A 12,991-nucleotide genomic window follows, 5' to 3' on the forward strand; every position below is an offset into this window, starting at 1 on the left:
CTATATATAGGCTATAGGACGTACAGACTATAATAAAGTATTGCTGTGCGTGTTTTAATAACACACGGCGTGCCAGGAACGCGAGTTTATAAAACAAGCCACTCTGTTTAGACACTCGGCTTCAAACTGGCACGTTCCCCCAACATCTTTACATACATAGCGATATGTGTTTAGTGAAAAGATGTTTTCTTGCCTATTTCTTCTTTGAACCACAACAACGACCCAATATTAATAGGTTTGCTTAAACAAAACAAAACACGCAATCAAGGCCATGGTTTAATGTTGAAGTCTTCACTGCAATGAGCATGACAACTATGATAATAACACCTGATTCTCTCTAACAGATGTCTGTTTCTGTCATTTGTTTATAAAAGTATCTTGTGATAATGGTGCGTTAGTCACAGGTCAAAGACGACTGGTAACAACATGAACCTCACGCGATCCCTAGGACAGAAGAACTGTCCGGTTGGAGGTAGCGGTCTCTGTGATACATCGACATAAACACTATACCAATCAGAAGGAAGCAGGTGAGAAGGATGACGTTTAGAAAAAGTAGGGGCCAAAGTCCAGCCTTAGACTGCAGAATGTCCACCTTGGGGACCGCCATGTATTCCGCGGTGTCCGATACGTCCGCCTCTCTATTACTTCCGGTCACATGCTTAGTTCTTTGTGTTTCCGGTATCGAACTAAATCCTACAGTGACCATATTGGAGAATTCACCTTTGTTTCCAAAATCGTCTATACCCCGAATAAGAAAAGCAAATCCCTTTCTTTTAATCAAAAACAGGCCCGTGACGTTAATAGTCAAATATTGGGTGGTTCCGTCAGGTAATGGGTTCTTTATACTTCCGGTTACAATGGCAACTTCCGGGACACTTGGTGAATCATCCTTTAACTTCAGAAGATCCAGCCCATTTTGTCCGTACTTTATATCATACATGGCAGCTGAAAAATAATATTGAAATACAGCGTGGTATATTGATAATTAATCGCCATCTTCCTTTTTACTGTCTCGCTGAAGTTTGGAATACTTTAGGGTGTTACCAAGGTATTATGTCACGAGTTGAACTCGCCACTGGTAATCTATATCGGTATGTATGTATTAAATGGACTCCAATTTCAACATACTAAGATTCAGATTATTTTTCTCCGAATTTATGCGACACATTTATAAGCTCACCTGCCCGCGAGCGTATGCCGTTGTGCAGTGTCAGTCGTCAGTCCGTCCGTCCAGAGTCAACTTTTTCCATTACACAACTTCTTAATAGCCGATAGACAAAGAAACCTGATATTGGTTCTGTATCATGCTGGGGTGAAGGACTACCAAATTTGTTCAAATCGATGACCTGGACCTTCATTCCCAGGTCGAAGGAGTCAAATATGCTAAAATATATCAAAACTCAGGTGACCGTAAAGGCCCGTGTGTCTCTTGTTAATAATGAAAAGGGTTTTTTAATACTGAAAATGGTACCAAAACTGTTTGCTGTGTGATTTCCAAGAAATAAATGAACAATTCGACACTGCTCGTTTCCTGTATCATATGACTAAATATGTAGATATTTCATTTTACATTAAGTTTGATACCACTCAGTAAGCAGAACCTACCTGTCCCATGGTCAAGGTCGTCCCCTGGAGCTGTCCATGACAACGTCACTGTCATGTTTATGTCTGACTTCCGGACCACGTGCAGATCTATTATTCGTGACGGAGGATATACGTCATTTCTGTCAGGAATATCGGATGTCCGCCATGCTGAATTGTCTGAGTGGTCAGTGTGGAGGTACACGGAGCCGCCGTGGGCTGACCGACTGATGCTGAATGTGCCTACAAAACAGTAAAATAAAACTAAAGCTACGTTATTTAATCCCGAGACAAATACAGCTTATTAAAGAATTAAGAAAATAACAATACAAACCCTGTCTGTCTAGCTTCTCTTCTGTCCAGTGACTGATCACAGAGCCGTGACTGTTGAAGATGTCCACAGTTAACAGGTAGTCACCACGTCCGGTCAGATACGGGAAGTAGCGAGAGTATATTCCGTCATCTTTATTGATATCAGCGCCTACAACATACCATCAAAAAGATAGTTATTTATCAGATGTAGTTATCTGAATGTAATCTGGTTATATATCATACTATTCTCTACTGTTGTTGTGTCTATTCTGTACTGTTGTTGTGTCTATTCTCTACTGTTGTTGTGTCTATTCTCTACTGTTGTTGTGTCTATTCTCTACTGTTGTTGTGTCTATTCTCTACTGTTGTTGTGTCTATTCTGTACAGTTGTTGTGTCTATTCTGTACAGTTGTGGATTACAAATCCCCAACAGAAGTGTTATATCCCATTGAACAGCGTTACAATATCTACAGATACAATTCGGGAATCATGTAATCGGCATCCAATCGGCATTCTTGGTCGTACCACGTGGTATATATATAACTTACCAGCCCCTTTGTCAAGCAACATCATTTTGTAAGGTGACGTATGTTCTCCATCTTCAACACCCGGTCGGAAAACTGTGGCGATGACTTTTAGCCCCGTGACTGGATGTTGTCCTTGCGTGACGTCAGCATATGCCGCCATTTTCGGTGGTACAGAGTCATTGTTAAGCATCAGCCGAGCCTTCAATGTAATGGGCACGATGCCGTCCCTTGGGGTAGAGTTGGATAATACGACCAGAGAAATCGTCGACGTGCTGCGTCTGCTCTTCATTCGGAACTCCCATCTCCCTACCTAGATACGATGTAAGTAGTATTACCTTACAACCAACTAGCGATGGCGTCATACATATAGTTCTATAAATGTCTTGTATAGCATGTCTGTATGATACTAGTGAGCCATAATCACAACTCTTGGTATAAAGAATTTTAATTAAAAAATACTTTCATTATAAGTATGGCATCAAGCAAAGCATCTGGCGATCCATCTGCCTTATAGAATAAAGGCATGCCAGCATCAGTTTATCATAAATAAGACTACAAACCCGAGTTTTGCTCTATCGTGATCCAGTATGGAATTTGCTTGGAATGAACGTTTTACACGTGTACACTATTAACTAATTAAATGACGTTTACATGTGAATGCCAAAATTTACCTCGGCCTCATCATATTTTAATGACACTTTAACCATTTTAAGTTCATGGTTTATTTCTGTTTCTGATGAAATATCGCTGTACAGTTTCCGACTAGGTGACATGACTTCCAAAAGTGGCAGCATTCCAGTATAAGTAACAAGGAGAGACAGATTGCCATGGAGACTGTTGTCAATGGTGAACGTATCCCGATACTCCTGTCCTGGTTCTAGGATCTTTGTAGCACTGAACAGCTGAAAATACGTGACGTATTAACCATTAAATAAGTTGTAGATGTTTATCGAGTTCAGTACAGTATATGGTATAAGTTGTAGGTGTTTATCGAGTTCAGTATAGTATATGGTATAAGTTGTAGGTGTTTATCGAGTTCAGTACAGTATATGGTATAAGTTGTATGTGTTTATCGAGTTCAGTACAGTATATGGCATAAGTTGTAGGTGTTATCGAGTTCAGTACAGTATATGGTATAAGTTGTAGGTGTTTATCGAGTTCAGTACAGTTTATGGTATAAGTTGTATGTGTATCGAGTTCAGTACAGTATATGGTATAAGCTTTATGTGTTTATCGAGTTCAGTACAGTATATGGTATAAGTTGTAGGTGTTTATCGAGTTCAGTACAGTATATGGTATAAGTTGTATGTGTTTATCGAGTTCAGTACAGTATATGGTATAAGTTGTATGTGTTTATCGAGTTCAGTATAGTATATGGTATAAGCTGTATATAGTATAAGTTGTAAGTGTTTATCGAGTTCAGATACATTATGTACATTTCATCTCTGCGCTCTCAATGTATACGATTTTCTAAAATCCACAAAACGTCCGTCTGTCAGTCTCTGCGATTCCACTGAAAGTGTTGCTCGATACCGTAAGTAAGGGAGATTTTATTTTACTCTTGAATTGATATTCAAAAAAAAAGTCAAACCAAGATGCCGTTCTAAGAAATCACAACTACCTTTTAAGATTATAAAGCATACCGACTTTCAAAGAGGTCGATTGAAAAATGTAAGAGTTCTCCAAACAAACAAACGTTTACGACGGACGGACGGACGGACGGACGGACGGACGGACGACACCATGCCATGATACTTAATTCAAATTTTGACGAGCGTATACAAAATTGTAGAGACTTCTCGTAATTATGTAGAATTGAAAATGGTAGCTACACGTGACAAGATAACACCTATCGTTCACCTACACACCTTCACCGTATAGGCGCTAGTACCATCCGTCCTCTGTATGACGTCATAGACAGCGTCCAGGTGCGCCATCGACTCGGGGTGTCCATGGCTGTAATAAACAGGTGTCCCTGCAAAATAGGGAAACGTACATTAATACTGGCGATAACGAGATAAGATATAGCTCTACACGACATAGGATTACGTAGAAGATACATTAGAAAGATTCGACGTATAATGTAATGTACTTATAACGTGGGCATACTTACATACGCCTTTGTTAGTACCCGGATGAGGGTGAAGCGATATCCAGTGGAGAGTGACACCAGCTGATTTGAATGCCGTTGTGTTCGGTAGATTTGTCTGGTTAGTGCTGAAGACAATGACTTGTTTCTGGGAGGGAGATACCTCCGATGAGAACAGCTAAAAAGAATGTTGTTCCACCATAAATGATTTCGTTACACCATAATGATTTCGTTACACCATAAAGATTTCGTTACACCATAATGATTTCGTTACACCATAAAGATTTCGTTACACCATAATGATTTCGTTACATCATAAAGATTTCGTTACACCATAATGATTTCGTTACACCATAATGATTTCGTTCCACCATAATGATTTCGTTACACCATAATGATTTCGTTCCACCATAATGATTTCGTTACACCATAATGATTTCGTTACACCATAAAGATTTCGTTACACCATAATGATTTCGTTACATCATAATGATTTCGTTACACCATAATGATTTCGTTACACCATAATGATGTCGTTACACCATAAATATTTCGTTACACCATAATGATTTCGTTCCACCATAATGATTTCGTTACACCATAATGATTTCGTTACACCATAATGATGTCCTTCTCCCAGAGACTATTCTGACTGATGTGGCGAATTAGCTATGAAGTACACACTGGAGTGAACATGTAGTTCACCAATAAGAAACAAAGATATTAAATGAATATAAAAGAAAGTTAGTTCAATTAATATCGAATTGTTATATCTAACGCGTTATATATCAGATCACCAATATGTCAAAAAACACGCACCTGTTTGACGTCATCTTCCTTTATATTTGAAAGTTCATACTTCATATCTTCAATGGCGTGGAGACTGTCCCCGTTCTCATGTGCCGACCTGACCACTCGTTTGGGGCGGAATGGTTTCTCCAGGATCTCGGGAACAAGAATCTGGTGTTCCCCCCGAACCTCATTCGCCCCCACGTAGTGAGCTACTGCCTGGGACAGTTTCAGAAAACTGGCGTCATCCTTCAATGAAAAGCGTCCAACTACGCTACTAAAATAAATATTATCAATAGTCCACTCGTGTGTGTTACTGTCAAACGTACGAGGAGGGAAAAGTTAGATAGAACAGTGTGTCTAAACACAGTAACGTGTGTCTATACATCATAACGTGTGTCTATATATCATAACGTGTCTATATATCATAACGTGTGTCTATATATCATAACGTGTCTATACATCATAACGTGTCTATACATCATAACGTGTGTCTATATATCATAACGTGTGTCTATACATCATAACGTGTGTCTATACACCATAACGTGTCTATACACCATAACGTGTGTCTATACACCATAACGTGTGTCTATACATCATAACGTGTGTCTATATATCATAACGTGTGTCTATACATCATAACGTGTGTCTATACATCATAACGTGTGTCTATACATCATAACGTGTGTCTAGATATCATAACGTGTGTCTATACATCATAACGTGTGTCTATACATCATAACGTGTCTATACATCATAACGTGTCTATACATCATAACGTGTCTATATATCATAACGTGTGTCTATACATCATAACGTGTGTCTATACATCATAACGTGTGTCTATATATCATAACGTGTGTCTATACATCATAACGTGTGTCTATACATCATAACGTGTCTATACATCATAACGTGTGTCTATACATCATAACGTGTGTCTATACATCATAACGTGTGTCTATACACCATAACGTGTGTCTATACATCATAACGTGTGTCTATACATCATAACGTGTGTCTATACACCATAACGTGTGTCTATACATCATAACGTGTGTCTATACACCATAACGTGTGTCTGTACATCATAACGTGTCTATACATCATAACGTGTGTCTATACATCATAACGTGTCTATACATCATAATTTGTGTCTATACATCATAACGTGTCTATACGCCATAACGTGTGTCTATACACCATAACGTGTGTCTATACATCATAACGTGTGTCTATACATCATAACGTGTCTATACATCATAACGTGTGTCTATATATCATAACGTGTGTCTATACATCATAACGTGTGTCTATACATCATAACGTGTGTCTATACATCATAACGTGTGTCTATACACCATAACGTGTCTATACATCATAACGTGTGTCTATACATCATAACGTGTCTATACATCATAACGTGTGTCTATATATCATAACGTGTGTCTATACATCATAACGTGTCTATACATCATAACGTGTGTCTATACATCATAACGTGTCTATACATCATAACGTGTCCATATATCATAACGTGTGTCTATACACCATAACGTGTGTCTATACATCATAACGTGTCTATACACCATAACGTGTGTCTATACATCATAACGTGCGTCTATACATCATAACGTGTGTCTATACACCACAACGTGTGTCTATATATCATAACGTGTCTATACATCATAACGTGTGTCTATACACCATAACGTGTCTATACATCATAATTTGTGTCTATACATCATAACGTGTCTATACGCCATAACGTGTGTCTATACATCATAACGTGTCTATACATCATAACGTGTCTATACATCATAACGTGTCCATATATCATAACGTGTGTCTATACACCATAACGTGTGTCTATACATCATAACGTGTCTATACACCATAACGTGTGTCTATACATCATAACGTGTGTCTATACATCATAACGTGTCTATACACCATAACGTGTCTATACATCATAACGTGTGTCTATACATCATAACGTGTGTCTATACATCATAACGTGTGTCTATACACCATAACGTGTGTCTATACACCATAACGTGTGTCTATACATCATAACGTGTGTCTATACACCATAACGTGTGTCTATACACCATAACGTGTGTCTATACACCATAACGTGTGTCTATACATCATAACGTGTCTATACATCATAACGTGTCTATACATCATAACGTGTGTCTATACATCATAACGTGTCTATACATCATAACGTGTGTCTATATACCATAACGTGTGTCTATACATCATAACGTGTGTCTATACACCACAACGTGTGTCTATATATCATAACGTGTCTATACATCATAACGTGTGTCTATACATCATAACGTGTCTATACATCATAACGTGTGTCTATACATCATAACATGTCTATACATGATAACGTGTGTCTATACACCATAACGTGTGTCTATACACCATAACGTGTGTCTATACACCATAACGTGTGTCTATACATCATAACGTGTGTCTATACATCATAACGTGTGTCTATACATCATAACGTGTCGATACATCATAACGTGTGTCTATACATCATAACGTGTGTCTATACATCATAACGTGTGTCTATACACCATAACGTGTGTCTATACATCATAACATGTCTATACATCATAACGTGTCTATACATCATAACGTGTGTCTATACACCATAACGTGTGTCTATACATCATAACGTGTCTATACATCATAACGTGTGTCTATACACCATAACGTGTCTATACATCATAACGTGTGTCTATACATCATAACGTGTGTCTATACATCATAACGTGTGTCTATACATCATAACGTGTGTCTATACAGCATAACGTGTGTCTATACACCATAACGTGTGTCTATACACCATAACGTGTGCCTATACACCATAACGTGTGTCTATACATCATAACGTGTGTCTATACACCATAACGTGTGTCTATACATCAAAACGTGTGTCTATACACCATAACGTGTGTCTATACATCATAACGTGTCTATACATCATAACGTGTGTCTATACATCATAACGTGTCTATACATTATAACGTGTGTCTATACATCATAACGTGTGTCTATACATCATAACGTGTGTCTATACACCATAACGTGTGTCTATACATCATAACGTGTCTATACATTATAACGTGTGTCTATACATCATAACGTGTCTATACACCATAACGTGTGTCTATACATCATAACGTGTGTCTATACATCATAACGTGTGTCTATACACCATAACGTGTGTCTATACATCATAACGTGTCTATACACCATAACGTGTCTATACACCATAACGTGTGTCTATACATCATAACGTGTGTCTATACACCATAACGTGTGTCTATACATCATAACGTGTGTCTATACATCATAACGTGTGTCTATACACCATAACGTGTGTCTATACACCATAACGTGTGTCTATACACCATAACGTGTCTATACATCATAACGTGTGTCTATACATCATAACGTGTGTCTATACACCATAACGTGTGTCTATACATCATAACGTGTGTCTATACACCATAACGTGTCTATACATCATAACGTGTGTCTATACACCATAACGTGTGTCTATACACCATAACGTGTGTCTATACATCATAACGTGTGTCTATACATCATAACGTGTGTCTATACACCATAACGTGTCTATACATCATAACGTGTGTCTATACATCATAACGTGTGTCTATACATCATAACGTGTGTCTATACATCATAACGTGTGTCTATACACCATAACGTGTCTATACACCATAACGTGTGTCTATACATCATAACGTGTCTATACATCATAACGTGTGTCTATACATCATAACGTGTGTCTATACATCATAACGTGTGTCTATACACCATAACGTGTCTATACACCATAACGTGTCTATACATCATAACGTGTCTATACACCATAACGTGTGTCTATACATCATAACGTGTGTCTATACACCATAACGTGTGTCTATACACCATAACGTGTGTCTATACACCATAACGTGTGTCTATACATCATAACGTGTCTATACACCATAACGTGTCTATACATCATAACGTGTGTCTATACATCATAACGTGTGTCTATACACCATAACGTGTGTCTATACACCATAACGTGTGTCTATACATCATAACGTGTGTCTATACATCATAACGTGTGTCTATACACCATAACGTGTCTATACATCATAACGTGTGTCTATACATCATAACGTGTGTCTATACACCATAACGTGTGTCTATACATCATAACGTGTCTATACATCATAACGTGTGTCTATACATCATAACGTGTCTATACACCATAACGTGTGTCTATACATCATAACGTGTGTCTATACATCATAACGTGTGTCTATACATCATAACGTGTGTCTATATATCATAACGTGTGTCTATACATCATAACGTATGTCTATACATCATAACGTGTGTCTATACACCATAACGTGTCTATACACCATAACGTGTGTCTATACATCATAACGTGTCTATACATCATAACGTGTGTCTATACATCATAACGTGTGTCTATACATCATAACGTGTGTCTATACACCATAACGTGTCTATACACCATAACGTGTCTATACATCATAACGTGTCTATACACCATAACGTGTGTCTATACATCATAACGTGTGTCTATACACCATAACGTGTGTCTATACACCATAACGTGTGTCTATACACCATAACGTGTGTCTATACATCATAACGTGTCTATACACCATAACGTGTCTATACATCATAACGTGTGTCTATACATCATAACGTGTGTCTATACACCATAACGTGTGTCTATACACCATAACGTGTGTCTATACATCATAACGTGTGTCTATACATCATAACGTGTGTCTATACACCATAACGTGTCTATACATCATAACGTGTGTCTATACATCATAACGTGTGTCTATACACCATAACGTGTGTCTATACATCATAACGTGTCTATACATCATAACGTGTGTCTATACATCATAACGTGTCTATACACCATAACGTGTGTCTATACATCATAACGTGTGTCTATACATCATAACGTGTGTCTATACATCATAACGTGTGTCTATATATCATAACGTGTGTCTATACATCATAACGTATGTCTATACATCATAACGTGTGTCTATACATCATAACGTGTGTCTATGCATCATAACGTGTGTCTATACATCATAACGTGTGTCTGTACACCATAACTTGTGTCTATACATCATAACGTGTGTCTATACATCATAACGTGTGTCTATACACCATAACGTGTGTCTATACATTATAACGTGTGTCTATGCATCATAACGTGTGTCTGTACACCATAACGTGTGTCTATACATCATAACGTGTGTCTATACATCATAACGTGTGTCTATACATCATAACGTGTGTCTATACATCATAACGTGTGTCTATGCATCATAACGTGTGTCTGTACACCATAACGTGTGTCTATACATCATAACGTGTGTCTATACATCATAACGTGTGTCTATACATCATAACGTGTGTCTATACATCATAACGTGTGTCTATACATCATAACGTGTGTCTATACATCATAACGTGTGTCTATACATCATAACGTGTGTCTATACATCATAACGTGTGTCTATACATCATAACGTGTGTCTATACATCATAACGTGTGTCTATACATCATAACGTGTGTCTATACATCATAACGTGTGTCTATACATCATAACGTGTGTCTATACACCATAACGTGTGTCTATACATCATAACGTGTGTCTATACATCATAACGTGTGTCTATACATCATAACGTGTGTCTATACATCATAACGTGTGTCTATACATCATAACGTGTCTATACATCATAACGTGTGTCTATACATCATAACGTGTGTCTATACATCATAACGTGTGTCTATACATCATAACGTGTGTCTATACATCATAACGTGTGTCTATATATCATACCGTGTGTCTATACACCATAATGTGTGTCTATATATCATAACGTGTGTCTATACACCATAACGTGTGTCTATATATCATAACGTGTGTCTATATATCATAACGTGTGTTTACACATCATAACGTGTGTCTATACATCATAACGTGTGTCTATACATCATAACGTGTGTTTACACATCATAACGTGTGTCTATACATCATAACGTGTGTCTATACATCATAACTTGTGTCTATACATCATAACGTGTGTCTATACATCATAACGTGTCTCTATACACCATAACGTGTGTTTACACATCATAACGTGTGTCTATACATCATAATTTGTGTCTATACATCATAACGTGTGTATATATATCATACCGTGTGTCTATACATCATAACGTGTGTCTATACATCATAACGTGTGTTTACACATCATAACGTGTGTCTATATATCATAACGTGTGTCTATACATCATAACGTGTGTCTATACATCATAACGTGTGTCTATACATCATAACGTGTCTATATATCATAACGTGTGTCTATACATCATAACTTGTGTCTATACATCATAACGTGTGTCTATACATCATAACGTGTGTCTATACATCATAATTTGTCTATACAGATACATACACCGTAACGTACGGTTGTATTTTTTGTAATCATTGATGAATCCCTCCACAAATGTGTTGACGCTGACGCACTATGGGGAGAACAAGTGTAATGTTCCACCTTTACTTTCCCTTGTAAACGCGTTAACTTTAGTAGATATTAACGGATTTTGTATTAGTATGCAGCCATTGATCATGAAGAACTTAGATTAGTTAGACAATAGGACTGATTCGATATACATGTATATACCACTTATAGAGTTTTGACCCTTTACAGTTTTTCCCCATCGGACCTTGTGAGCTTATTTTTTTGGTAAATATGACTTTATTTTGATGAATGGTATAGCGTGTAAGCTTTATATCGATAAGATCTTAAACAATTTCTTCTTTGGGTCAAATATGACCATAATGTTAATGGTCGTTTGCACTTGATGTATAGCGAGAGACTGCCATGTTTATTCAAATTCTTTCCATGTCACATAAGTCAACTATGCTAAATCTTAGTTTCAAAACAAAAATCATTTATGTGTATATATTTATCTGAACAAATGTGACCGATAAGGCACATGGGCCTCTTGTTCGTTTGATTTTTTTTCTTTATTATTATTATTATTTTTTTTTTTTTTACTGTTTTGTATAAGAAGTTTCACTGTTACTTACCTGTGCAGACTGTCCCATGTCCATCAATATAACGGACCTCCGTTTCCGGGCTGCTTTGATGAACGTAAACTTGGGTACAAGCTGTGCATCCGTGTAGTTGGTGGGTGGATTGCGACCCCCCACGAAGTCTGGTGTGTTGGATATGACGTCCCATGTACTGCGGTGACTACACAAGCGGTTTTGACGGTTAAGGGGTTCGGCGTTGTGTTTGGTAGCGTAGTCGGCGTCGTCATCACAGAAGCCTGTTACCTGGGGAGTAATGGAGGAAGGGGAAATATAAACGTCACAGGTGTGTTAGTACATTACAGACGCATGTTACCTGGGGAGTAATGGAGGAAGGGGAAATATAAATGTCACAGGTGTGTTAGTACATTACAGAAGTCTGTTACCAGGGAGTAATAGAGGAAGGGAAAATATACCTAGAGGGCCGGTAGTAACTAGACTGGTACCTCCTCAGTTACCTCCCTTGTGTACGATAC

The 12,991-nt window shown here is 37.6% G+C and overlaps 1 protein-coding gene across 1 annotated transcript in view; it reads right to left on the bottom strand.

Moving 5' to 3' along the window:
- Positions 1–262: 262 nt before the first annotated feature.
- The window catches only part of LOC117337972 (calcium-activated chloride channel regulator 1-like), a 36,027-nt gene continuing 23,298 nt past the window's right edge, over positions 263–12,991 (bottom strand). The window contains exons 4-12 of the mRNA XM_033899130.1: positions 12,513–12,761; positions 5,329–5,547; positions 4,534–4,687; positions 4,289–4,395; positions 3,092–3,322; positions 2,442–2,730; positions 1,916–2,062; positions 1,606–1,824; positions 263–945 (exon numbers count right to left, since the gene is read on the bottom strand). Of these exons, the coding sequence (XP_033755021.1) occupies positions 434–945; positions 1,606–1,824; positions 1,916–2,062; positions 2,442–2,730; positions 3,092–3,322; positions 4,289–4,395; positions 4,534–4,687; positions 5,329–5,547; positions 12,513–12,761 (2,127 nt within the window). The 3' untranslated portion in view covers positions 263–433. The remainder of the gene's footprint in view (positions 946–1,605; positions 1,825–1,915; positions 2,063–2,441; positions 2,731–3,091; positions 3,323–4,288; positions 4,396–4,533; positions 4,688–5,328; positions 5,548–12,512; positions 12,762–12,991) is intronic.

The sequence above is a fragment of the Pecten maximus genome, chromosome 11, assembly GCF_902652985.1.
Source record: "Pecten maximus chromosome 11, xPecMax1.1, whole genome shotgun sequence".
In the NCBI taxonomy this organism is placed as follows: domain Eukaryota; kingdom Metazoa; phylum Mollusca; class Bivalvia; order Pectinida; family Pectinidae; genus Pecten; species Pecten maximus.